At 38.2% G+C, this 27626-nt stretch overlaps 3 protein-coding genes and 1 non-coding gene across 5 annotated transcripts; 3 read left to right on the plus strand and 1 right to left on the minus strand.

Moving 5' to 3' along the window:
- The first annotated feature begins 5084 nt into the window (after window positions 1-5084).
- Window positions 5085-10408, plus strand: LOC133884895 (probable serine/threonine-protein phosphatase 2A regulatory subunit B'' subunit TON2). Its single transcript, XM_062324485.1, has 12 exons — window positions 5085-5400; window positions 6125-6216; window positions 6432-6494; window positions 6615-6713; window positions 6925-7083; window positions 7404-7475; window positions 7551-7683; window positions 7779-7843; window positions 7987-8062; window positions 8189-8290; window positions 8431-8623; window positions 9814-10408. Exons 1-12 carry the CDS (start codon window positions 5238-5240, stop codon window positions 10052-10054), a joined length of 1458 nt encoding a protein of 485 aa, XP_062180469.1. The 5' UTR covers window positions 5085-5237; the 3' UTR covers window positions 10055-10408.
- Window positions 9202-9320, plus strand: LOC133885975 (small nucleolar RNA snoR104). The gene has a single exon (XR_009903305.1). It is a non-coding gene; the product is annotated as a small nucleolar RNA snoR104 (small nucleolar RNA).
- Window positions 10409-11869: 1461 nt separating the features above from the next.
- On the plus strand, window positions 11870-19260 carry LOC133884882 (anaphase-promoting complex subunit 7-like). Of its 2 annotated transcripts, XM_062324460.1 has the most exons (18): window positions 11875-12064; window positions 12270-12338; window positions 12597-12647; window positions 12751-12888; window positions 12989-13051; window positions 13163-13278; window positions 13493-13577; window positions 14164-14223; window positions 14462-14507; window positions 14888-14961; window positions 15208-15258; window positions 15362-15562; window positions 15642-15686; window positions 15983-16076; window positions 16157-16302; window positions 17176-17405; window positions 18486-18546; window positions 18721-19260. In XM_062324460.1, the coding sequence occupies exons 1-18, from the start codon at window positions 11996-11998 to the stop codon at window positions 18805-18807; spliced, it is 1686 nt and encodes a 561-aa protein (XP_062180444.1). In that variant the 5' UTR covers window positions 11875-11995; the 3' UTR covers window positions 18808-19260. The 2 variants fall into 2 exon arrangements, with proteins under 2 accessions (XP_062180445.1, XP_062180444.1); XM_062324461.1 differs by lacking the exons at window positions 18486-18546; window positions 18721-19260 and adding an exon at window positions 17496-18476 and having other exon boundaries at window positions 11870-12064.
- An 825-nt stretch (window positions 19261-20085) lies between these two features.
- On the minus strand, window positions 20086-24094 carry LOC133884883 (uncharacterized). Its single transcript, XM_062324462.1, has 8 exons — window positions 23969-24094; window positions 23052-23350; window positions 22163-22229; window positions 21524-21570; window positions 21039-21126; window positions 20630-20763; window positions 20448-20546; window positions 20086-20357 (listed from the first exon to the last, which is right to left on the minus strand). Exons 2-8 carry the CDS (start codon window positions 23271-23273, stop codon window positions 20283-20285), a joined length of 732 nt encoding a protein of 243 aa, XP_062180446.1. The 5' UTR covers window positions 23274-23350; window positions 23969-24094; the 3' UTR covers window positions 20086-20282.
- Window positions 24095-27626: the final 3532 nt, after the last annotated feature.

Genomic DNA, 27626 nt, shown 5'->3' on the forward strand with positions numbered 1-27626 from the left:
GGAGAGGACTCTAGCAATGCATCATTGACACTGCCTCCAACTGGTTGTGCACGCACGCACGCACGCATGAAGGAGACGGACGATTCCGGTTCGAGGTATCCGCCCTCAGCACCTCTCCCCTTTCGGATGTGCGCAAATCTGAGTATGAATTAGTAGCATCTTCCAGATTCCATTAGGATTGACTCGTTTAATTGACCTGCTAGGTAGGAAGTTTTTCACTCTAGACATTAAGGTCGAAGGATTTGTTAGGAGAGATGCATATAGTAGGAAAACTTATACTAAGGGAAGTGCTATCAAATGGGTTGTCGATATAGAATCATTTTCATTAATGCACTGATGGAAAGTTTGTTCACTGAGTTGAAATAGGGGATGGACCAGGCTGTCACAGTGTGGTTCTTTGATAAGATGTTGGGTGAGGATGCCAGACTGGTAGATGAAACACAGATGATAAGAGTATTTGACATGTACAAGGCCAAGATGTGTGTGCAGCTTCTTGTAGGAGTATTTGATAGTGCCAAAAGTGTTGAATTCGAGCGCAACCTGATGGAACCTGTGTGTGTATTGCCACATGGAGTATTACTACCAACCGAAGAACCAGAACAAATATGCCCTCCTACACCTAGGCAAGATAGTCCGGTCATACCAAATATTGAGCCTTTAACTTAGAATGTTAGCTCATAACCACAAACATAACAAAAAAACATGCAAGGGCCCATATGCATCTAAAGTGGCATGTTTTGGAGAACCTGCAACCAAAGAGGTAGATGATTAGAGTCTAATTTATTTGACAATGAGGAGGAGTATGTTGGAGTGAATGATGAGCACATGTATATTCCAGTTCCACCCTCACGGCCAGCTGAGAATCCTGAACCAAATGGGACAGCTGCAAAACCTTCTGAGCCTGCAGAAGCCACTGCTGCTAAAAGGGTTGTTCCTCTTGAGGCAGAAGTAATAATAAGATTGTAATAATAAGATGATCTAAATGAGTGATATGAAATACATTCATTTCAAGATAATTATATTTTTGTTATTCATTTAGATTTACTATTGTCACTGTAGTTTCAGAATGTGGTTTCGTCATTCATTTAGATTTAAAATACTCTGCCATGAATATTTCGGCATAGGGTCTCTATCTTTTTGAGATTAAACTTAAGACATATCTCTATACTGAAGAGTTTTTAGTAGTATTTTTTGCATATATAGATGGATTATCAGTGCTGGTTCAAGACATGATTATGCCAGTTTGAAACCGACAGTGACAACTTGTTCTGTAGTCGTGGCACTAGAAAATACCGACTCCAGAGCAGGGTTTACAAATTCATTTGAGGGTCAAAAACGGGGACCCAACGATGTTATAAAATTCGTGAATATCACAAAAATCACTCAAAATTCAGTGAAAATTTAATGAAATTCATTCGGTCAAATTTGTAAATTGGAGGAAAAAATCCGGTTGAATCGACATTTGGTAACCGCTCGAATTCAATCGAAAACTGACCGAATTCAACCAAAAACTGACCGCATTTTTTCTCATTTCATTCGTGGTCGAAAAATGCTCGATTTCCTACAAAACCGCTCAGTTTAATAAAAAAAAAAACACTCGGCTTTCTCAAATTTCAGTGAAGTTCAAGGAAAAAAAAAGCTCAACCTTGTAAAATTGCTAACTAATTCATCTGAGCTTCAAATCAAGTGAAAACAAATTTTGTTAGTTTCCTTGTAACATGATCTACATGATAAAAGTATTTATACTCATAAAAAAGTTGTATAGTTTTTGTGAGAAAATATATTTGCTAAACATAGTTAAATGTATAGTTAATTCTTTGCTAATCCAAAAATCATGAAACCAATTTTTTTAGACTTCTTACATGATCCTCTGTCTTTAAAAATATATGAAATGATGAAATAATTATTGTAACATGCATGATTGTGTAAATGTGTTGCAACTAGATTAATTCATAACTCAATCATCACACCTCCAAAATTAGCGAAACCACCTTTATTAGTTTATTTATACTATGCTTTATATAGAAAAAATAATAGTATATATGAAAAAGTTAATTACAATGTTGTTTCTTAACATGTTCACTTTATGCTTATGAACTTTGTAAATATTATGGAGAAATTAATAAAACTCTAAATGAAGTGAAATCAATTTAAAGATTCTCTTAAGATACGCTATAAAAAAAATGTTTGCACGTTAAGCTTTTTCTTAATGTGATGGGGCAAATCAATCATGTTTATACAACCTATTTTAGCCATTTTTTTCAAACTTTCTCTCCATGAAATATGATGCAAACTATATTATTTTTGAATTTTTTTTCACAAAAGGTCTTATAATTGTTTCTAGTATTTTTAGATATTTTATTTTATTTTTATTTTTTTTGAATTTTTTGAATTCAAATTCGAAAACCAGTCGAATTTAAAATGTGATGCGGACCGAGTTGATCTGTTTTCATGAATATTGAGCAGTTTTCAATGGTTTTGTGAACCCTGCTGTGGAGAAGGCAATATTGATGTACCGAGATACAGGCAGAGCATCGATTAAGTAGCTATAGCATGAGAAATCAATTATTGATATGCTTTTGTGCAGTGAACTGATCAAGCCATGTATTTGTGCATATGCTTGATTTCTCATTCCCTCTCTTAGTTTTCCTTGGTTATAAGATTCTCAATGACCTCCTTTGTTGCTTTGGTTCATAACTTGAGATTGTTTAAGGCGGAAACAAATTCTATAGAACCAGATTTTACGAAAGACATCCTTTCCTACGATGACACATGTCCCATTCCTCCCTCTTCTCTTGAGCTTAATCATTAGATCAAAAGATGTGTGGCTAGATCAAAATCTCACAAAAATCTTTTATAGAAAAGTCCATTAGAATTTGGTTCCGCTTAAGACCCTATCAAGTGCCATCTTCCTGTGTGAGCACCCCATTCATATTTCTCCTTTTCTCCATTTTACATGCCCTTTAACTGGCTTCTGATTAGTGTTTCATTCAACACTGCTTGTTTTGCTCCTTCAACTTACCTATGCAACACTAATTTGATAATTACCAGCTAAATGGAAAAAAGACACCTTCATAAAGTAATTCTCCAAGAGTTACACTCATTAAAGAGTCATCTATGTATCTAGTGTGAATGCTGATATCCTCTTTGTATCAATTCCACAGCAGGGACAAGAAGGATGGAACTCAACACAGAAATACTTAGGAATTGAGTCTTTAGTTTATTATTCGATGCTACTTTTTCATATGTGAATTGTCATGACACAACTGCTAAATGTCATTTGCCACACTGTAGATAACTTCATTTTGTGCACGCTCCTCACTTGTACTCTTGTTTAGTCACAATACATGTGTTGCTTCTGTTGTACAGTAAGGCTACTGCTCTCAGTGTTCCATGTTTAGTTGCTGTTTAGGATTTAAATTGTCGCTAAACTTTGGCATCTTAGTTGATCATATATTCTTGTTTCATTTATAAATTCCGTTGATGCGATTATGGTTACCAAGTCATTGAATTCTACATTTCTAATAACAAAAGCATGTATGTTATTTCTGCTCATCTTTGATCGCTACACTATTTCTTCTTTACCTTACATAATCTATACCCAAAAGTTATCACAACTTACGATTCACGCATCTTAACTAGCTGCGCTCACCTATCAAGCTATCATATAGCGTTACTATATAAATCTCAATCAGATTTAACCAACATCTCATTTACCTGATATACACAACACTCCTATTAGTATCATAGTCACCGCTAGATGCTTAGGACCTGGATATGTTATGATCTTTGTATAATTAAGGTAAGCTATGCTACCAAACAACTAAACTTCTTTATGGTCCGTAGCTTCGCTCCTCTTAAGATTTGTTACAGAGTTCGACCCTAGATAGAAGCCGCTGCTAAGAGAGGCAGGAAAGCTATAGTGACCGCTGTGCAATAATACAAAGAAGAGTTTCTTTTTAAGACCGGATGTAACTGCTATGAACAATCTGTGTCTACTTACTTGGTTTTCCTTTTAAGAAATTCCGACCCGTCTGAGCTTATGCGTCTCTACATCGTCCATTTTTATTAGGGACGTGCCAGTACCGGTCTCCACTAGTACCCTCTAATATCGTCTCATTTTTGTGCTTCCCAATATTGAATGGAGCCATGTTAAGGCCTTTCTAATTGTCTCATGAATCTACCATCAAGGTTGATTGCAGCCACCTATTCTTTGCCATGGACATCGTACCTGAAGCTCTGATGCTATTAGCCTCTGCATTCTACGTTTCCCTTGTTGTTTGCACCAAAAATCTCAAGCTCCGTTGGTACCTCCATCCAGCCACACACTCTAGTCGTGTCGAAACGAGGGTGAATAGTAGTGAAAATAAAAGATACATTGGCCATTGCCTTTTGGCTTTAGCTTGTACTCTTCTGGTCATAAATAAGTTTCATTTAAATAACATATAGTTAATATTTTCTAACTATAGCTACAAAATACTCTTTATATATTGAGTTTAGATATTTAAAAATGATATGAGAAGATTTGTATCGAAAAATAGTTTTATAATAATATAATTTTGCTATATTATGTAAGCATATAACACCAAACAATAGTAGCTAAAGATATGTTTTAAGAAGCGTATCGATATGCAAAATAATACTTATTTGTAACCGAATGTAGTGGTAATGCCATGGTAACTATGTACTCGTAAAGTTTTCACTATAAAAACCAAGCGGCATTACCTTGTAATATCGAATTTTGCTATATTATGTAAGCTTATAACACCAAATAATAGTAACTAAATATATGTTTTAAGAAATAAATCGATGTTTAAAATTATTTATGACCCGATAAAGTGGTAATGTCATGATAAACATGCACTCATGAAATTTTCACTTAAAAAACTAAGCGGCGTTACCCTGTAATGTCACGGTAAATATTTAAAATGTGAACCAACAAAAATCCAAGACATATTGGATTAGGCACAAGAAATATTTCAAATTGAAAAGAATCAGACCTTACCAGTGACGCCGGATTTGCTCCGGTTCCAATGGTAACTGCAGGATTTCTTGTGAAATTGCTGGTTTCAAAAACATTTTCGCTGTTGTACATTTTGTCCTTTTCTTCTTCGCAAGGAGCTCGTCCAAAGCGGCTCGCCCTCGTCCCAAATCGGACCGCGTCGGGCCACCGATCCGGGCAGCCTCCACTCGCTACACACCCCACGCGCGCGCCCCGATCCACCGCTGCGGCCGCGATGAGCACCGCCTCCGGCGACGGCGCGGACGCCGGCGACGGGGCCTCCGCCGCGGCGGCGACCGCTGGGCGGCGGATCCCGCCGGCCTCTTCCATGCCGTGGGTCCGCAACCTCCGCCGCTTCGTCGGCTCGGGCGCCGGGCTCGGATCGGAGGCCCCCATGGGTCAGTGCCGCCCGCTCCCCCTCCTCCTTCCCCCGTGGTGCTGCTAGGCTCGGTCGAAGTTTCGCGCATCGGATTCAGAGATGGTGGTAGGACTAGGGTTTACATGCGTACTGTTTGAAATGATGATGGTATGAAGAGGATTACCGGGTGGCGTTCCTGCGACGACGATGCGATCTATGTGCCTTAGGATTTGTGACGGTGAAATGCAGCTGGTGGGTAGGTGCACAAAAGCTAGATGTTGACTAGCAGTGGATGATTTGGGTGGAGAGAGGTTTTCCCTTGGCCGAAATCATGAAACATGGCTTCTCGAATCCTAAGCACGAAAGAGGCTGGGAAGGTAGTGATATGCGAGGAAGGTGGTAGATTTTGGACGCATGTTGTTTAAGCTTAAGTTTCTACTCAATAGTTTGATGAGAGGGCTGATGTTGCTACTGGACTTCGTGACTGTTTGCAAGTCGCAACTAGTGTTGGCATGTCACCGTTGGTGCACGGACGCAGAGAACTGGGACTGGTCATTCTTTTATATTTTATCGCATTTGTCCTATTAAAGCTAAGGAGGTCCATAGTCATGGGTGTGGGAAAATGATAGTACCAAAAAGTAGCTAGCTTTTTTTGGGCTAAAATGCTACCCTAAGATGTTTGCTTCGTTGATCAACATCTACATTTTTCATGTGGTGACACAACACAGATGGTTTACTTTGATTTTTGAACATACAATTTGCAGAACTGGAAACAAAAAGGATATTGCTTGAGATTTTCAAAGAGCGGCAACAAAAGAGTGCTGAAGCTGGTTCCATCCCAAGTTTTTACAAGAAGGTGCACAGCTTAGCTTACTCAATGGACACAAACTATTCTTGTTATTTTCTTTTGTACTTGTTAAGATAAAGTGTAACTGAAACATTTACAACGCTAGCTGCCTGCATAAGTGATAGTATTTATTTTTTGGGTTCCATGGGTGATGCCACTTACTTCTGATTCTATAATGTATCACCCTAGTTGTGGATGTCAAACTAGTATATCTTTTTGTCCAGAAACCTGAAGAAGGATCCATTAGCTCTAGAGTTCAGAGGTTGGCAAAGTACAGATTTCTGAAGGTAATGTGGACCTTTCTTTTGGCTTGGAAACATGTTACAAGTTTATTTGGAAGCTTTTTTTCTTTGGCATTTTCCTTCTCATGATTTATGCCTTATGGAGCTATTCAAAACAAATTACAGAAACAATCGGAACTTCTGCTGAATGCTGATGATCTTGATGCCATGTGGGTCTGTCTCAGAGAAAATTGTGTTATTGATGATGCTACTGGTGCTGAAAAGGTTAGATTCATTTCTGATACATAAATTTTGCACCACATCCACTAGCAAAGTGTTAGTTTTGGCTACCTCTTTGAATATCTTCGTACCAGTTTCATTCTGCAGTTAATTGCTAACAGCTGCTTTCTTGATCTCCATTAATGTTTGTTTAGCTGTTCATGTGTTACTTATTTTGTGATTATCTTGCTTACTTATTTTTTCTGGAATGCTGCAGATGAATTATGAAGATTTCTGTCATATTGCCACAGTCTGCACTGAGCAGATTGGCCAGAAATGCAAGCGTTTCTTCAGCCCTTCAAACTTTATGAAGTTTGAGAAAGATGATTCTGGGAGGATTGCCATCCTACCATTTTATCTTTACGTTATGCGGACAGTAAGTTATTCCCATAAACAAAAAATGTTAAAATTACCAATTGTTTTTGTCCCATGTACTTCATTGTATTTTCTAATTGAGTGTAAGTGGTTAAAACCCACATTGTTAGCATTCTCTATTCGGACCCGTTGTAGTCCTTTTTTGATGCGATGAACCAATGTAGTTTTTTTTGCTCCATTATTACTTCACTTCATTGTAATACCATTTGTTGAAATAAACTGTCTGGCTATACCTTAGAATCTTATCGTGCAAACTACTCTCCTTTTATGTATCTATGCATACAACATATTGACCGATCAATTTGCTTGCTGTTACTTCAGGTTTCTCTTACTCAAGCAAGAATTGATATGAGTGAACTCGATGAGGATTCTGATGGTTTCCTTCAACCTCATGTAAGGACACTCTAGCACATGTTAACGAGATTTTATACCTAAGAAGTTTTTAACGTGCCTTATTTGTTTGCACAGGAAATGGAAGCATATATAAGAGGACTTATACCCAATTTGGCACAATTGCGCGACATGCCATCGGCATTTGTTCAAATGTACTGCCGCATAGCTGCACGCAAGTTCTTTTTCTTCTGTGATCTACACAGACGAGGTAAAAAAACAGACTTTACATATAGTGGGTTAACATCCGAAACATTCATTATGAGAGTAACTGCCTGTGTCATATTAAACTGTCTTTTCTTGCAGGGAAAGCGTGCATAAAGAAAGTATTGCTGAGCAATTGTCTTCAGGAACTAATGGAACTACATCAGGTATTTTTTTAATATATATTTTTTGCACAGTTCAGTGTGCTGAACTTGAGCATCTTGTACTTTTACAGTGTAATTTTGTTGCATATTTCACATAATCTTTGGGATCTTCATAGTCCGATGATTTTCATCAACGATCTTTTTAGGAGAGTGAGGAAGAGGTAACTGATACCGAGCAGGCTGAAAATTGGTTTTCCTTGACTTCAGCTCAGCGCATATGTGGTATGTCAGCTGGAACCATTTGTTCTCGTAAATAGTTGATTTTTGTAGCATTGCAATCTAATACGTACCTACCATTCTAGCGCGGTGTATGCTCCATGCTTGATTGTTACCTTGTTGCTCGTGCAGATATGTTTCTTGCACTAGATAAAGATACAAATGGTACACTGAGCAAACAAGAGCTCAAGGAATATGCTGACGGCACGTTGACAGAGATCTTCATTGAAAGAGGTTGAAATCTGCCACTGTTCTTATGATGCTTTTGTTGTTGTTTCTTCAAAACTAGTATGCATTTAGAGCAGACATAGATGTTATATTTCCTATAAGAATTTAATTATGAATGCATAATAATGATCTGGTTTTACTTTCAGTTTTTGATGAACATGTCCGCCGAAGCAAAGTTGGAGGTGGGAACAGTCGCGAGATGGATTTTGAAAGCTTTCTAGATTTTGTGTTGGCTCTAGAAAACAAAGATACCCCTGAAGGCTTGACATATTTATTTAGATGCCTTGATCTTAATGGAAGGGGCTTCCTTACAACTGCAGATATCCATACTCTGTTTCGGTATGCATGGATTACTTTATACTGTGTACTGTTTATTACATTCTTATGTAGCTATTTGCAGTTGTCCTTCTGAGGCAAGACCTACCTATATTTGTTCATGATCATGGATGTGCAGATGCATCCCCTTTTTATCTGGCATACCATTTTCTATCTTAGTTTGAAAATTGAAACCTTTGTATGTGCCATCCAGACCAACATATGTGGCTTGAAAGCAATGCCAAACTTACTTCAGTTGACCTGCTCCCATGCTATACTCTACTTTATCATTTGTATTTGGCGTATAAATACCTGCCTAAAAGGGGAACCTTCAGTAGTGGGAAAGGACCGGTTCTTAACTCTTAAGCTACATGAGGTTGGCTTGAAACTCACCTGGTTTTTTTCAGTTGCCCTACCTGTTTATGTGCTGTTCCAAGCTGCTTAGCTAGCCGGAGCTAAAGTCATCAATACGTGGCTACGTGTATAATAAAAGGAATTTTTTGTTCAGTAATTCTGTGAAGTAAAAAACTTGAGTTTTATATTATTTATTTATTTCAACTAAAGTCTTGTTTGGAGAAGCAGCTGTATTCTGGAAGAAAAGAAAGGAGGCTGTTAGAGTTAACATTCCTGCCTGATGCCATCTTCCTAGATTGAATCTGTCATTTTTGTGCTTGTTGAGCTATCAGACTGTTCTGCTGGCCTTAACAGGCAGGATATCATTGCTTCAATAGTTTATTTCTAATCACCAGATGTTGTTATGTAGTTTTTTTTGGCACCCACAAGGCATTCTAGTTTTTTCTACTCACCACATTTTTAAGGCAATACATGGAAGTGACTGACAAATATTATCCCTGAACACTTAAGGGCCTCTATGTTTGCTGTGTGTTTTGCACAATCTAGTTACTACATTCAGTAATATTTTGCTGTTATTTCTTTGATAAGAATGGTCTCAACTAACTGTTATACCTGATAGTAGAAAATGTTTAATAAACAAGATAGTCATCTCGGGAATCTGTTCTCATATTTTGATACTTCTCAATAATCTATCTACATAGTTTTGCAAGTAGTATTCTAAATTCTAATTTAACACCATATTAGAGCTGTCTTTTGTATTGAACTTATGATAAGATCCTGTTGCTCCATGAGGTCAGTAGGTTGCATTCTGCTTACTTTGATCATTTCATTTTCTCATGCAACCTTGTTCTTGTTTCCAGAGATGTACACCAGAAATGGATTGAGGGCGGGAACTATGAACTTTGCATCGAAGACGTGAGGGATGAAATCTGGGACATGGTGAAGCCGGTAGATCCTCTCAGGATCACATTATCAGATCTTCTTTCTTGCAAGCAAGGTGGGACTATCGCCAGCATGCTTACAGATGTGCGTGGTTTCTGGGCCCACGACAACAGGGAGAACCTTCTCCAGGAAGAGGAAGAGCAAGTGGAAGAGGCATGAGATGTTCAGCTGCCAAGTACCTTATTCAGACCCTTGCAGTCGCAAGACTTGCGCAACTGCCTGTACCTGTATCTGTTACTGTAACTTAGTGTATTAGATCCAGTGCCACTAGTTTCCCAAAATTTGTTGTGTGTCATTTCTGTAAAAGAATGTAAGTGTAGCCAAATCTTCGGAACATGTTGAGGTTAGTGCAATTTGGCCATATCAACTTCTAGAGTATGCCTGTAGGGCCAGATTGAATGGTCAAAACCTCGGGGGCCCTGTTTGTACATCTAAATTGCACCGTGCACGCGCTTCTGACTTTGCGCTGCGACTCTAAGCCTACCCATAATACATTTTGTTCTGTTCGTGCTATCTTTTGGATACCTATTGCCTGGTTGATGTTATTTTTGCTTACCTCGCAGAAGCTTATGGCGAAGCTCAATCTTCCGTCCCAGTTTTTAATTTTCTTTTTGTCACTTGGCACTCTCGGTGTTCCTGCGTGTGATATATTGCTCGCTGTTTCTACATGTTTTGTTTCGTTGATGCTGCTTCCCACAATACTTGTCTGCTTGGCACGGTCTTTTTTTTTTATTCCTCAGATCTAGAGGACAAGTTGTAGTATCTGAACGAACGCCCGAACACAACGCACACTACACACACCAACACATCCCTAGAGCGCACGCTAGAACTAGAACCTATACCAACACACGTCTACCAGAGATTCATGAAGATTCCAGCTCCGCTAGCGACGGGCGCGTCGCCTCCCCTTGTGGTCCATAGACGCCTGAGGATACCTGCAAATTTATTTTTGGAATAAATCCCGATGAGACACCCGAGTCCGATCCCAGGAATCGAACTCGGGCGGGGAGCGCTCCACCGGAGCTAGCTTCCACTGGGCTACGAGCCCGTTCTCTGCTTGGCACGGTCTTGACATGTTGAATAGCAATTTTTGTAAAAAATATTCATTTAAACAAAAAAAGTTATATAGTATGAAAACATTTTTTTATGAAGAATCTAGTCACATCAATCATATAACGTCAATCTATATAATTTTTTTATATTGATTCATTGATGGTCAGAACTAGAAACAATTGACCTTAAAAAATCATAGAACAACCTATATTTGTAATTAGAAGAGTAATTACTTCCTCCTGTCACAAATAAATATCATTTTGGATGTTGACGCAATATCCAAATACAACTTTGATTATTATTTTTTTGTAAAATATTGATAAATACAGTAGAAGTATGTTATTATAAAAATACTTTTTAAGACAAAACAATATTTATTTGTAACTGAAGAGAGTACAAAATTAATCGTCAAAGTTACAATATGAATGGTTTCAATATCTTGAAATTCACATGTTTGTTTAGAAACATAGAGGATTTTTTTTACGAAGAGAGAAATAAAATCTAGTGGGCCTAAATAGATAATTCGATTTCAAATCCCCTTCTCTTTCCTCTCCAATCTCCTATACAAGCAATCCCCTATATGCCATCAAAAATTAATCCTCGATCTATCGTACAAAAGTTTCCATCCCTCGTGCTACTATTTAAAATTATTTTTATCCTATATACCATTACTATCATAATGATGTTAATTCTAATAGTACACATGAGATGAAAAAACTATTTTTTTTCTTTCTCCTATGTGTTAGTGCTGTTGGCTCCGTAATAGCATATGAGAAACAATAACTTTTCAATAATAAATTAAGAATTTTGAAACTTTTCGATAGCATCCAAGAATTATCTCATCTCGATACTCCAGTCGTAGTCCGGTGTGCGCAAAGAGCCGAGACGACAAAGACTGACAATGGTGGACCACTCATCAGTCCCGAATAACAAATCAAACCAACCCCATTGGAACACCAAAATCCCTCGCACGCATTCCGATTTGAAATCCCCCGGGGGACTAGCGTCACGTCGCGTCGCCGCCGCGTCTGATCGCCGTCGCCGGGGATGGAGGCGCCGCGGGAGTGCATGCCGGCGCTCCTCGACGCCGGCCTCTTCGGCTCCGCCCAAACGCTGGTCTGTACCGCGGTCCCTGCCCCCTTCCCCACTTCCGTCTACGCCGCTCGAATCTCTAGGGTTTTGGCCGGAATCAGTCGTTGCTCGCGCGCGCCGCGTGGGGTTGGGTGGGTCCAATGGGTGATGGAGCGATCTGCCTTAAGCATTTCCCACTCCTCCCTTACCGAGGTTTCTCGGGGGGCTAATGCTTCTCCTTGACCTGCAGGGGTGTTTCCTTGTGTCGTCGGCGGGTCCGAGCAACGAGGCTGGCATGTCCATGAAGGTGGAAAGCCTGGTAAGCTTCGTTGAGCAGCACGGGAAGTGTTGCTAGCGCGGTCTTACTTCTATGTCGTGCTGCTGTCGACTCTACTTGTTGTGTTTGGACTTGCGAGTCCACACTGCAAAAACAAAATGCATTGATTAATTTCCGGACAGTTGATGTGCTATGAAATGCATGGATTTCCCTGCATAAAACACATTTCGCAATGCCAGTTCTGTTGTCTGCATGGCCCAATTTCTTTTTGGAGCTGACGTCCTACTTGGCGTATCACAGGTTCTGCATGGTGATGCTTTGTATGGAGAGAAAGAGTTTCGCAGGGCACTGGTAATGTTGCCAAAAAGCGTATGGTTGATGTAGAATGCGTTGCAGAATTAAACACATGAATCGATGAAATCTTAGTTTGTAGTTTCCTTTTTCCCCTTGGTAGAGTGCGTACAAGCAAGCTATGCAATATAACAGAAGCATCCCTAGGCAAGCAACAAGTAACACAAGAAGTTCAGTATCCACCACAGGACGGTCACCTTCTCCAAATTCTTTGAATCTTCTGCCATTTAATGAAAATGAGGTATGAATAGCTGAACAGGACATGTGACATTCTCATGTGAACATTTATTCCTATGGTACTTTTGGCAGGTATCTCATTCAGTTTTTATGTTCTGTTGCAGGTGAAATTTAAGATTGCTCTTTGCCATTCTGCGCTATGTGAGCACCGTGAAGCACTTCAAGAGGTTCGTCTTTTTTCTTTTACTTCTGTTCGATCTTCTGTGTGAACTGTGGATCCTATTTTACGAATACAGATAATGTAAAGTATGACATGTTGACCTATATGCTTTCTGCAGATGGAAGGGATTCCTTCTAAAGTGAGAATGCTGAAAATGAATCTGATGTTAGGGAAGCTTTATCGAATATTGAGAAATAACCGTTCAGCTGCTGTATGTTATAAAGAGTGCTTGAGGTATGATATCGAATGATTTGTTCCGTAGGATGTTCAGTTCTGCAGCTACAACGACCTAAACTGCCATTTTCTTCTTGTATAGCAAGTTCTATCTATACTTTGATACAGAAACCACTAAGCTTTTATGTGCCCACTAAAGAATAAAATTATTGCTTCTCACTCTTTAACGAAATAATGTGACAAGCCTTTGTCTACATCTTCATACTTCTGTCAGGCAATGTCCTTATGTTTTCGAAGCTGTCACAGCTTTGGCGGAAATGGGGCTTCCTTCAAAGGAGTTTTCTTTGTTATTTTCACAAGTAAGTGTTCGCTTTTTTGTTTAAGCCGTGAAAAGGAAGCTTTGAGGGCAGATATGTTTTAATTTCATATGTCAGAATTTCCGGGTTGTCAATTGTGTGTACCATTTTTATGGGCTATCAGAGTCTATTCATGCTTTGCCTGCTAGCCAGAAAATGTTTACAAAAGCTGATAGGACGTTGTTTCCTCTAATCTATTCTAAAACAAAGAACCATCCCTTGCCATTTTATACCCAGTGATGTTGACATTCTTGATAGAAGATGCATATAGCAACAAAGAAAATTTAAACGCTGTCAGCTCCATGAGCAATTTCCGGTTTTTACAATTGCTGAATGCAGGAGTTTTCTTCTCATTTTGCATTCAATATTTACCTCCACACAAAATCTTTTCTTTTTTCTTTTTACATTTGTTGTGTAGGTATAGTTCATATGAACTGATGTTTTTTAACACCGCATATGCAAGCTTTATAGAATTAATAAATATGCATCAGTTTATTATAAAATTTAAGTTGTGCTAAAAAATTTAGCCATTAGTCGTTCAAAATTGTTTTAGTTGAAAGCCTGCAATGACTTCTATTTGTCCTTGTAGGCACCAAACAGAGGAGGCAAGCCGCCAGGTGACCCTGCAGATGCACAACGTTGGTGGAATGTAAGTGAACTATGTACACCCCTCTTGCAGATATGGCATGCAGCAAGAATTTACATTTTGTCAGGCTGCTAATGTTTCAGAACACTGTACTTGTTATTGCAGTTTTGACTTCAGTTATTTGTTATGATTTTCCAGAAACTGTGTTGACTCATTCAAACATATCTTTGATCATACTTCTTTGTTCTTTCTATAGATTGGTTCAGATAATTATTCACTTAAATCACTATTTTCTTAACAGCGGTATGTTGAGGCGCAGTGTTCCATTGCTTCACATGATTATAAAGGTGGTATAACTGCTTTTCTATGACGTTTCATCTGAGAATTCCGTCATAAGTGCATAGGTTAATTTTGTGGAATTGGTCAAGAAATGCTTCACATTGTTACTAAGGAATCCCATTATTGGTTAAATGCTATTTATGCCAATGATGTAGAATCCTGTACTGTGGACTCTTGCAAAGTTGTAACTTTGAACATACTTTTGCAGAGATGTCTTTCATTTGCAGTTATCAATAACAAATATTAAAAAACCTTTTCTTTCTAAACTTCAATTTTTTTCCTGTATATGTTGATTATTAAGTTGCAGATTTTAACACAGTAGCAACGACATGCATTCATTTATAGTGACCACATAATAAATAGGCTTACTTCAACTTGCTTTTTATAGGTGGTCTTGACATATATCTAGAACTAATGCAACGATTCCCCAGCAATGTGCATATCTTGCTGGAAATTGCAAAGGTTTGTCTTTCTTCAGCTTCACTATTGTTGTGCTCCTCCCATTGTTGTAGACTTGTTCAAGTGCCAACACACCGAGCATCAAGTCTTACCATATTTCTCCTTGTTCATATATTGCTTCATGATTTTGCTGTGCTCCTCAGTGTCTAACGAACTTGTGAAGTACATTGTTCATCTTCAATTTTGTTTTGGTGGTTTAACTACCTTTCTTCATGTGTTGATTCTGATTTCTGAGCTTCTTATTTTAAGGTTGAAGCCATCATAGGCAGGAATGATGAAGCAATCATGAACTTTGAGAAGGTAAACAAAACAAGTTCATACTTACAGCTGTCTTCTTTGGGAAATCATGGCAACTAGTAACAAGTATCTAAGATCATTTGCTATTTTTGCTGGATTTTTGCAGGCTCGGTTAATTGATCCAAACATCATGACATATATGGATGAATATGCAATTCTTCTAAAATCAAAATCTGACTACAATAAACTAAACAAGTTGGTACATGATATGCTGCATATTGACCCTGCAAGACCAGAAACATGTGCTGCTCTTGCAGCAATGTGGGAAAGAAAAGATGAAAGAAAAGCTTTGACATATGCTGAAAAGGTAAATACCTTTTAGAGACGTGTTTTGTCGAAGCTAACCTTCCATCTAATGTTCCTTGCGATGCTTTTCTTTTCATCAGAGCCTTCGAGTTGATGATAGGCATATAACCGGCTATATTATGAAGGTAATACTGCAAAACATTTGCACACGACTGGATTTTATATTATTACGGTGATTCCTCTTGCATTGCAATTTGCAAAGCATCATTGAAAAATGTGTTTCAATGAAGTACCACATCATTGTTGGGTGGGACTACAAAAAAAAAAAAAAAAAACCTGTGTGATTGTTGGCTTATTTGCCCGGGGAAGTTCATGTATAGCTTTGTGTGCCTGCTACCATCTTCCCTTTTACAGGGACTATCATCTTCATTTTTGCTCATCTATATGACAGGCTTATTGTTTGCTTGCTGTTTGTTTCAAGGGCAATCTGCATCTTTCATTGAATCGACCAGATTTGGCAGTGACAGACTTCAGGGGAGCTCAAGAATTGAGGGCTGATCTCCGTTCTTATCAAGGTTTCTAGGCTTTGTACTTCTGATTGTTGTATTCGATACCTTTTGTCATATTGTTAGTCTAAATATGGATATACTCTCAGGTTTGGTGCATGCTTACCTAGCACTTTCTAAATGCAAAGATGCATTATTCACTGCACGGGAGGCAATGAAGGTTATGCATCAGTCTGCAAAAGCTCTTAAGCTAGTTGGTGATGTTCATGCTATCAGTTCCAGTGGGAGAGAGAAGGTAATCTTACTTCCCTGTGTCACTGATGCACAAAATATATATTTTGGGGTTCTGGAATCAAGCATTGCTTAGCTATATTTAACTAGGTGAACAATGAATACCACTTACATGAAACATATTTATTTCCTTAGGAAAGAATCTGTACTTTGTATTGATGGCCGCTTCACGAATTAGATAACCTCTGATGTGAAAAGAGATCTTGTTTAATCAATAGTTCTTCAGATGTTGGTCAAGTGTTACCCAAGAAGCATATGCTTTTTTGTTTTTACCATGTAATTCCGTTGTAGGTACCAATAGAATTATATATTTTCTTGATCATAGCTATAGTAGTTCTTTTAAATGAAACTGTAATAATGTTTCCCAGTACTTCATTTACTTCAGTATCTTCTTATTTGGTAATCATTTTTCAATATTCTACCTTGGAGGGCTGCTGTTACTTGCTAAATTGTTAGTTGTGCGCATACCCATGTTTACATTGTTCCCCTGATCTAAGAATAAAGAAGCTAGCCTGGGTAGACTATAAGAGCTCTTGCTGGCTCTTTAAGGGAAGATAGGGCATCTCCTAAATTGTGGAAGGACCTTCTTGTAACAGGCATATGTACCGTCTTACTTGCTTTCCTTAATCAGCTGGTTACTGTTGTTAAGGGTATAATAGTCAAGGGTATTAGAGTAATCTCATGGCGGCGTTCGTCGCCATGAGGGAAACCCTAAGACTAGGAGATTACTCTAATACCCTTGACTATTATACCCTTAACAACTGTGACTTTATGGAAATGGATAGCTCTCTTAAAATGTCAAAATTCTTATGATTTCAGTTCGTGCACTTTCCCTTTGCAAGCTGTACTGTTATAAATATCATTACATCACTTGCAGGCAAGAAAGTTCTATGAATCTGCCATTCGTCTTGAACCTGGATTTCTCGGAGCTGCACTGGCCCTAGCTGATCTGCATGTTGCTGAGGGACGGAATAAGGAGGCTGTTTTGCTACTTGAAAGATATCTACGACAATGGGCAGATGATTCTCTACACATCAAATTGGCTCAAGTATTTGCGGACACAAATATGCTTTCTGATGCCCTTTCCCATTATCAATCTGCACTAAGGTGTGTTTTTTCTTTGAGATTTATAATTGCAATTCTGCAAGGGCACTCGTCCGCTCACTCTTTCCTTTATTGTTGGCTTCAATCCTGGAGAGCTGGTGCAGTACATAAGTTGTCAAGGTTTAGTTTGTTAATATATAGCGGTAAGTCTGACTATACATTAAGATTTCAGTGCTAGTTCCTGGAGTTAGGTTTATATGCCATCTACAAAATGTAACTAACTAAATGGTGGGAAGGCTTTGTGCTAACTCTTGTTTTTCCCCCCTTCATTTTTTATTGGAAACTCGACTCTTGATGTTATAACCATGATTATTCTCCCCCAACAATTGGCTGATACCTGTAACAGGTTAAAGTGGCCAGGGTTGGATTGGGTTAACTGACTGAGTATTTTCAGATATTGTCTGGAACATTTTTTTTATTATTCTGCCGCTTTTGGGAGAATGACCTATTTTGGATCACTTATTGTAACTACATATGGTGATGACTCAGATGTTTTTTGCCCTGTAGATACTAGGCCATGCCTAATAGTTGAGACAATTCCCTTCCATCTTAACCCTACAAGGCCAAAACCCCATGTCTGCAACTTAAAAGCTACCCAAAAAGCATCTCTGAGCTGTCTAATTTATGTATATCAGTATATGTGTGCAGTAGCTACTTTCTATGTTCCAATAGGCTCATTTCGAGTGTATATTAATCGATCTTTGAGATACAAAATCGACTGGTTTGGTATTGTCACTAGGTTTGGTATTGTCACTGCTGGTGACCTTCAGGCAGCTCTACCTGCAGTTACTGATTGACTGGTGGGAACTGGTCGATTGTGGTTTCTAACTGTTGCTTAATACTCCACCATGTGCCAATTACTTCTCTCTTTTTTTTTAAAAAAAAAACTCGACCGACCTAAGAACTAGGTGTCATTATAAATAAGAAGAAATAGACATCCAAATTCGTGTCGAAGAGGACTCGAACCTAGGTGGTCTAGACGTGCATCCATACCCTCAACCAACTGAGCTAAGCTCGGTTCCTTTCCTTCTCTCTTTTAGTACTATGTTCTAGCTCAAGTAAAGGAAATCATCTGTGTTTCAGGATAAACCCACATAATGAAGCTGCAAAGAAAGGATTGGAGCGCTTAGAGAAGCAAATGAAGGTTTGTGCAATTCATAACCATATCATGCTGCCATGCTTTCTAACATTCATCTCGTGTTTTGTTTCGAGCTCCCTTACCCCCCCCCCCCCCCTTCTGTTTTTTATTTACTTCCTTTCTGTATATTGTACTGGCGCAAGACAGTTAACATGGCCTGCATTGGATTTTCATGTGCAGGGAGTAGACCCAGATGCGCCTGAAGAGGAAGATGATAACGAGGTTGATGACATCGATGCCGACCAGGATGAAGCTGAGCTGCTATAGAAACATTGTGAACTTGAAGATCACCGTAGCAACTGTTGATTTCAAAGAGTGATATATCTGGTGGCACCACAGCTTCATCCTCATGCCGTATCTCAATCAACAGCAGGCATGTCAACATCAGATGGCGCATTCTCACCTGGGTCGTCGCAGGCCTCTTAGGGTTGCTGGAAGCTGGGCTGGTTGGTTTGGACAATCCTGTGTAGTACTGGTGCCACGCTGGTGTAGCTTAATCTAACAATGGTTTTGTATAGCAGCAGTAGCAATGGTTGTGTAACTGGGAGTAGCAGGTGTTCCCGCGTTGCTGTGCTCTGCGGTTATGTCGAGGCCAAGCGTTTGTCATCGAAGCTCTGGCCGTGAGAGCTTTCAACCTTGTCATCAAAATGGCAGAACTCAACTTGCTAGCTAGGTACAATTCAGGTTTGTGCCTCTGAGCTATTGTATATGCTTTTGCTATTTTTCATTCCAGTTCAGGTAGATAAGACAAAGTGATCGTTCAGATATACGAACAAATTGATACTACCCAAACAATGAAGAATACTGGACCATCCTGAAATTAAATTTCTGCATGACACGCGTACTTGTGCGCACGTGCAAAATAGCCATACAAGCTCCATGGATCGAATTAAGGAGTTTTTGGAACTGGTTTGGCTACTACAGCCTGGAGAACTGAAATGATCATGGCACTGACGAGTGAACAGGACAAAACTTAGGATATTTTTAATAGTTACAGATAGCTACTACTATCTTAATTCTTTTTTATTTATCGTTTAGCATATCGATATGGTTTTTAATAAACATGTTTGAACATTACTTTTGGCAACTATTTTTTAAAGTAAAAATTGATAAAAATTAGATGATGTCAAAGTATTTTTTTTGACAAATTTATTACTATCACTTTTATATGTTAAATTTTAATAATTTTGTGTATATTAATAATTAAAGTTTCTAAACTTTAACTACACGTATTATAAGACGACATCTATTTAAGAACGAATATAATATCTTTTAGCTGAAAGAGTATACTCCTCCTCTGTAAGGTATGAAAAGTTGTGCTAGTCAAAATATTAAGTATGTTCTCTCAGCTAAAAGATAACATCTATCTTTAATCATTGAAGATACCCTTAAGGTCAAAAGTTGTACACAGTACTCTCATGGTACACACACTGATTGGCTGATTGCACAGCCCGTACATACTATCTGAACCCTTCTCAAAACATGTGAGAATGTTGGGAGGCTAACGATGAACCAGGATGTACACAAAAAATAACAAAGAACAGAGATTGGAATTCATGTTTTATTAACTCAAGGAGGCACAATAGCAAAACAATACCTTTTATTAGTTGCACACGGTATGAAGTATTAAAACATTTTCTGCTGAAGGAAACGGTTACAGAACTGTTGGAGTGGAGTCCTACATGTTCTGTGCAAGTTTGCATGCATGTCACAACAACGACCTGAATGTATAAGCATCTTATCTAGTTCTTCTTTGGGTATTCTCTTGCACCAAATATGGTTGATCCAACTCTAACATTTGTGCTTCCCATTTCAATCTGCAGACACAGACGAACAAATACATGTCATTAGTGATGCAGCTATCAGCCTATCACGCATCTTTTCTTCTCTCCGAATCTTTTCCTTACCGCTTGCTCAAAATCAGCAGACATGCCCATAGACAACTCGCACTGCTCTTCTGGAATTTCAAGCTCTTTGCATACATCTTTCCGGCAATTAGCCAGTGTCTAGGAATTTAACAAATGGCATACAAATTAACCATACATACGCATGTTCCTCCAAAAAAATCGTATCCCAGAATATATATTACCTTGAAATTTTCTGGAGTTGAGGAGTAATCGAGCATCCCAATTGTCATCAAACCAGACAACACAAGATTCGGGCAGTTCAATTTGACATGCTTGGCTAATTTGACACATCCCGAGGGATCTACTCCATATTTTGCTGCAAATAGAAAAAAAAAAGTTTGAGAACTACAGATCTGCACTCTGGGCATGTTCACAGACGAACTGAACTGTCAGAACAGCAAACCTTGCCACTTCCAAATACTTATCCAAGACAAAAACAGTGTGCTGCGTATCAATGCCCAACGCTATAAGGACTACAAGTTCCAATTCCACCATAACAAGCCCAAAGTGATAATTTTCAGGCTTCAGAGATCCCATAGATACTAGTGATCAAGTTCACAATTGTATTGAAAAAGGAACTATAGTACTCACATTCTTCTCCACTAGTGTTGACTTGGACCAAAACCTTAAGAGGATTTCTCCCCAAGTCAGCTACCACTCGATCAAGACGGTTAGCAATCTGAAAGAATGAATATTACATTTAATCTAGTTACAGATTCAAGATCGAAAACCTGAAAATACATCATGATGAGTAACTGCAACACACCTATTGTTTTTTAGGTCCTAAGTGATGCAACAAAATCTTGCTTTACAAAAATATGATAAATGTGAAGCCCACATGAGTTGAATGTACATTATGAATGGCTATATATCTAGCTAGACATATCAAGTTCTACTCGGATGCTAATAGGCATGAAGATTGACAGAATATTGTTTTCCTCTTTTTCTTGACTCAGCAAAGGAGACCCTTTTATTAGATAGTAATCAAAGTGAGTGAGCTACTGATGAATGAGTATTTCATGAACCAAGAAACGCGGTTGATGAAACCACAAGAAAAGATTAAATCAGCAACATACCTTCTCGTCATCTACGCTCTCAACCATATCAAGATTCGGCACGCCAGCTAAAGGTTAAAGAAACAGGAAAAGAAATGTTAGCTCAAACCATAAAGTATAGAAGGCATAAGATGTCCAACGTCTGTACAGAATTTAGAACTCTTTTCATAAATAGAAGTAACTGTATGTAGTTCAAGTAAGAGAAGGAATTTGACACATTATGGTTGTTTCGAAAAGAAATATCTACGATCTACCAAGCAAGGCACTATTAGAAAACCTACCAGCGTATGACACAACAAACAAATATCTAGACAATAGAAAAACCTAAGCAACTGGAAGTTAAGACTGAGAACTCTGCACCAACAAGAAAACAGATTTTCCCTTCGTTCTTTTTTACTTGTCATTATAGGATGTGCCTACAGTCAATTTTTTTAAACCTTGATCACAGATATGCATAAAAGTAAAGATTTTTCTCATGAAACTTCTATTAGTGGGTTTCCCATCAACAGTACTTCAATAGCGTTATATTTTTAATAAATTCAATGTCATTGTATTTTGAATAAGTTCTCCTCACATATAAGTAGAAAAGTAATGGCCAAAGACATTTATAGGAGAACATGTCAGTGTATACAAGTAAAAAAGAACAGAAGTAGTACAAACCAAGTAGGGCTCTGACTTTGTTGCTTTGCAGGTTCCCAATGAAGTGCCATTCAATATCCTCAGGAAGCTGCAACCAGAAGAAAACTTGCTTAGGTCATTGACTGCAAGGACTAGAAAGCATGCCCAGCGAGAACTCCTGAGCTATGAAAACTTAGACATTGGAACCATTAAAACTTCAAAAAATACCCCCAAAGATAACGAAGAGTTGTCAACTTTCAGTGATTATAACTAGATTCTTCTAGAATTAAAAAGGTGAAAAACGAAAGTGATTGACCAAATGATGTCCAATAAGCATCCCCAACCTGAAATTTTTATAGCCTCTGGTGCGGACCTATTTTCTCAAATTAAGTGTAGACAGAACTTCACAGTGATTTGTTAGAGTATTGCCACTACATTATCAATTACTGAAGATACATTTGAATATCAACAAAGCTTCTATATACTTTCCAGGATCAAACGTAGCAAACATAGATATTTGGACGAGTACAGATAATATGTTCGATTGCATAGTTCAAATGCATTCCAATAAGGCGCCCCTAGCAACTAAAATTATCACCATTTCCAGTTACCGATTATTCTGCATAAGCTACAATTGACTGTAAGGGTACGCTTTGACATCCATGTGATTATGGCTGTGCAGAACAACTTAAAATGCACAAGATTCTATGTTTATATTGCACACCAGGAGAAACTCGCATCAACGACGAGCACCCACGGCTGTTGATCTCCCAATCCCAATGCTAATGACACAGTTAGGGGCCTTAGCGACAAGCTTAATTAACAAGCTGCTGTTATATTTTCGACGTTCTAACAGGCAATTCGCATAGCGAGGAGACCAAAGGCAAGATTTTGTTGGTGGAGTGAGCAAGGGGGAGCAATCCAATCCAACCTGGGGCGCCTTGTCGATGAGCTCCTGGACGTAGTTCTCGCCGAAGCAGCGGTGGCCCGCGTCGTAGACGCCACGGATGACGGAAACCGGCTTCGTTTTGCTCACTGCCACCACGCGTACGGACCCCGGCGCGCGCCCCGCCCGCGCCGCCGCCTGCTGCGCGCGCGACAGCACAGACCGGAGTGCCGCCGCCGCGCCCTCCGCTGCGACCACGGACGCCATCTCTGCCTCCGCCGATCCGCCCTCCGACGTGGCCACCGTAGACGCCGCCGCCGCCGCCGTAGGGGATAGGTGGAAGCCTAGGGGTGGAAATGGAAGGCAGCAAATCCGAATTATCCGATTCTGTATTTGTTAAAATGCGAATATAGATATCCGTATTCGTATTCGTTTCTGAAATGGATACTAAAATGGATATATCCGAATTCGTTTTCGAGATTCGGATTCAAATGTGGATATCCGAATTCGAGATATATCCGATTCGTATCCGTATCCGCCAACCAGGGAACTAAATTTTGCTAAAGTTTTAGAAATTTCAGATATGAATAAAATTCCAACCCAATCAAATTGGAACAATTTCAATCAAATTTCATCAAATTTCAGTTAAATTTGATCAAAAATTTAAATTTTCAACATGAATTTTGAACAAAATTTGTAAAATTCCGGCCCAATCAAAGTAGAACAAATTTCATTCGAATTTTATCAAATTTCAGTCAAATTTTTTCAAAAATTTAAATTTCCAACCTGAATTTCGAAGATCGAGTAGATATCCGAATGCGGATTCGTATTCGAACTATCCGATTCGTATTCATATTCGAAGATATCCGGATCCGTATTCGTATTCGGATTAAAATATGGTAAATCGTACTATCCGAATTCGATTCCATGCGTATCCGATCCGTTTCCATCCTTATGGAAACCGCCTCCGGGACCTGACTCCTATGTCTAGCTTGACGCTTTCGAGCCGCTTCTGTTTTTCCTTTTCTTCCTTTTTAAATATATTTCACCCTTTTTCTTTCTGTGGAGATGCCAGCTTGCTAATGGTTTTCCAGAGGCTTCAGTTTCAGTTTTTTAAAAAACAAAGTTTTATTAACTATTATTATTATTATATCGAACTGATAAATGATACTGGAGTTTTTTTATTTCAAACTTTGTATAATAATGATGCACATAGTTATAATAAAAACACAATAACTCGATACATACGACACAAAAAATATTTCATCTTCACGGTGGTGTGTTAGATCAACGGTAAACTAGCGCGGGAGATAGAAGAGGTGTTGTGTGCGTTAGTGTTGTAGATGATTTAAAAGGAGGGACGCGTATCCTCTGATTTTGTGAAGCAATGTCACCGAAAGTACCATATCATAGAGGTACTGTATCGATTCTACTGTTCATAAAGGAACTATAGCAGTTAGTTTCAGATCTAACGGTTTAAAAAACCTAATATCATGGTGCTGTTCATCCTATGACTTTACTGAAGAAAAGTCAGAGGATACGATTCCTAAAAGGAGACATTGTCATGTTCTGAGTGGATAAGCTATATATGTAAAACCTATTTGGCAATAAATTTTATTGTGAGATTTATAACCTAACCGTGTATTTCGTAAGAACTAAAAAAAAAAAAAGTAGAAACCAACTTGCTCTCAAATTCTACTACTTCTTTCTCAAGCTTCTTCCATGTCTCTGAGTTCCGTCTAGCTCACGTCATGGCGAGTCTCGCCGGGCGGCTACCGGTGTTAAAAGCGGGCTGAGGTTATTTGAAATGAAGAAGATTCTGCAAATCAAAGGCACGTCTGCTTCTTTGTTTCTCATCTGAACCGAAATTTATAAAACTGTGGTTTGCGAATACTTAATACTTGTTGAAATTTGGTTACGAAGCAGAGGAAAAAAAAGTCCCTACGGAGCCAAATTAGGACACCTATTCTATACTCCTAGGAGTATGTACTCCCACATGCAATATACCACCTAAACAAACACTTTATACTCTTTTATCATTTTTAGTATACTCTAATACCAATTGTAAGATACTTCAATACGAGTTGTATGAAAAAAATTCAATGTTAGCCTTTCATTTTTGCTATATACTCTTTTTTATACATAAAAGAAGTATATACGCAAATTAAGATAAAAATCATGAAATTCCATAAAAATTTTCGTGGGATTTGTATTGTAGTATCTTATAATTACTAATAAAGTATATTTAAAGTGATAAAGAAGTATAACACATGTGTAAAAGTGGTATATGAGAGGTGGGAGTACATACACCCAGGAGTACATAATAGTTTTCCTATATATATATATATATATATATGAAGTATATTTGGTACTCCCGGGTATATATACTCTCACATACGTATCTTATAATATAGGGAGTATCTTATATGATAAATAGTACGTATATGAAACATGTAAGTATATAAGATCATCTAAATGATATATGTATATTTTTTTAGGTGGTTTGTATATGTTTTTTAAGTGTATTACATTTTATGTATAAATATGAAGGTATTATCAAACTTTATTAAAATTGATGGACTTTTTTTTTCATTTTTTTCATGTAATTCACATTAGAATATCTTAGAATGAGTATATAAATATATTCACAGTGATAAATGAGTATATTCAATTTATTTATGTGGTATATCATATATATATATATATATATATTGTATCAACGGGAAAATAGTACATGAGTCCTCTGTAGTTGTATATTAAAGATCAAAGGAGGAAGAGGAACAAAAATATATAAGTAGAGGAGAATATACAAAAGTTGAAGCTATTGTATAGCTTGATTAGCTTTCGTCATCCTGAAGTCAGGAGGGCATCATTTTTTAAAGAAGTTTTCCATAAATTGATATTAGGTCGTTGTCTTTTTAAGATTTTTTTAGGAATACAGCGGGGGAAACCCTCGGTGTGCTAAATAGTTAAGGAAAAAAAGAGATACAAAACTGTGCAGTAAAAGAAAAAGAGTTTAAGACTGTACAAAAGACCACTACCTAGGAAAGCTATAAGAGAGCAAACATCACTAAATGAAAGAACTAAGCCATGAGGAAACATTGAGGCTGATGTTAGAGCTCATTCTATGTACGTGCAGGTTTACAGTATCTGCAAAATTTTCTTTCCACTGTTGAAAATTTGGTCTTGTTTTCCGAAATATGAGAGCATTTCTTTGCTTTCAAATCTCCTAGGTCGGGATTTTGAAGACTTCCATGAAGCACTAATTTTGGAAGTCATATTTTGCCTTCTATAATATTGGGAAGAAGCTAATAGAGTGATCCCACACTATACCAAGTGAATTCCAACATCTCACACTGAATGGGTATTAAAAAATGGGTGATAAGTGGTTTCTTTGACATTGTGGTTGCACATGGCATAGTTGTAATTGTCTCCCTCTATTTTGTAGTTCTTCCTTTTGAGCAGATTTCTAGTGTTGAGTTTATCCATGAAGAGGAGCCATATGTGAACCTTGAGTTTCTTGCAACACTTAGATTTCCATATCCATAGGAATGGTATCGGTGGCGTGATTGATTTGTAGGGGATAGCATAGAATTTGTTTGAAGAATACATAGTTCCCCAACAATACTGCCATGTGTCTGTCTATCTGTTTGTTTGTTGAATTTCTTGAAGTTTGTTTTGCAGAATGCGCAGTTCTGTGTAAGCTTGGTGAGTTAGAGGTATGTAAAAGTACGTTTCTGGAGAATTATCAGAAATGAATTGTGCCAATGACACATTTTTATTTTTTTAACAAGTTATGATCACATGACAAAAAATACATAATTACGACTAAAGAAGATATCCGAGTTACAACTATATATTTATAGTAACTGGTATATCTTGTGAATCACAACTATACTGCTTTTAGGATTGTCACTGGGGATGTGCGCATAGGTTAATTACATTGCACCTAAGCACATAATAGATATACAATATATATATCTGCCAGCCGCTACCACAAAGCATATACACAATTAGGGTTTTACCTACTTTCTCTTTGCTGTGACGTTGCACATAGTCTACTCCATCCCGCTGCATCGACATGCATCGACGAACAGGAGAGCACATCGCGATTGCTAACGATCTGCTTCCTCTACATCATCACGATCTGATTCGTCGACTTCATCTTCATTATCGTCTACTGCACCGTCATCACGGGGGCTTCTGCGTCACACACTGTCGTCGGGTACGTTCATTATAATCCATTACATATTCGGAAAGCTTGTCGGGGTTCATCGGAAACCTTATCAGGGCTCGTCAGAGCTTGTCAGAATTCTTCTCGGAAAGCTAGTTGGATCTAGTTAGGCCTTGTCTGAGCTAATCGGAATTTGTTGTTTACATCTGTTCATGTTTATGTTATATTTAGAAATTGAATTTAATTAAATCTAAAAGGGCTATTTCCCAACATATTCTAGATTCTGATGACATGGTTAAACTTGTTTATATTACCCGATGAAGGGTGTTTCTTTCTGAAAACTTGTTTTGGTGTAACCTTTTAGTGATTATCGGTTTATCCGGTGAGGCTTCTAGTGATGTTTCTGGTGAGTACATTTTGACATAGATTTGTTTATTTCAGCCCAA

The sequence above is a fragment of the Phragmites australis genome, chromosome 11 (genome assembly GCF_958298935.1).
Source record: "Phragmites australis chromosome 11, lpPhrAust1.1, whole genome shotgun sequence".
In the NCBI taxonomy this organism is placed as follows: Eukaryota; Viridiplantae; Streptophyta; class Magnoliopsida; order Poales; family Poaceae; genus Phragmites; species Phragmites australis.

Bases quoted from the DNA above. Each gene is read 5' to 3' on its own strand.
- LOC133884883 (XM_062324462.1), bottom strand. From the start codon at position 23,273: ATGGCGTCCGTGGTCGCAGCGGAGGGCGCGGCGGCGGCACTCCGGTCT. The intron at 22,230-23,051 runs GTTGGATTGGAT...TTCTGGTTGCAG, and splicing joins TCATCGACAAGGCGCCCCAG to CTTCCTGAGGATATTGAATG. The intron at 20,358-20,447 runs GTAAGGAAAAGA...CTGTGTCTGCAG, and splicing joins CTGCTGATTTTGAGCAAGCG to ATTGAAATGGGAAGCACAAA.
- LOC133884882 (XM_062324460.1), top strand. From the start codon at position 11,996: ATGGAGGCGCCGCGGGAGTGCATGCCGGCGCTCCTCGACGCCGGCCTC. The intron at 13,052-13,162 runs GTTCGTCTTTTT...TGCTTTCTGCAG, and splicing joins ACCGTGAAGCACTTCAAGAG to ATGGAAGGGATTCCTTCTAA. The intron at 14,224-14,461 runs GTAAGTGAACTA...TTTTCTTAACAG, and splicing joins ATGCACAACGTTGGTGGAAT to CGGTATGTTGAGGCGCAGTG.
- LOC133884895 (XM_062324485.1), top strand. From the start codon at position 5,238: ATGAGCACCGCCTCCGGCGACGGCGCGGACGCCGGCGACGGGGCCTCC. The intron at 6,495-6,614 runs GTAATGTGGACC...AACAAATTACAG, and splicing joins CAAAGTACAGATTTCTGAAG to AAACAATCGGAACTTCTGCT. The intron at 7,844-7,986 runs GTATTTTTTTAA...CGATCTTTTTAG, and splicing joins AACTAATGGAACTACATCAG to GAGAGTGAGGAAGAGGTAAC.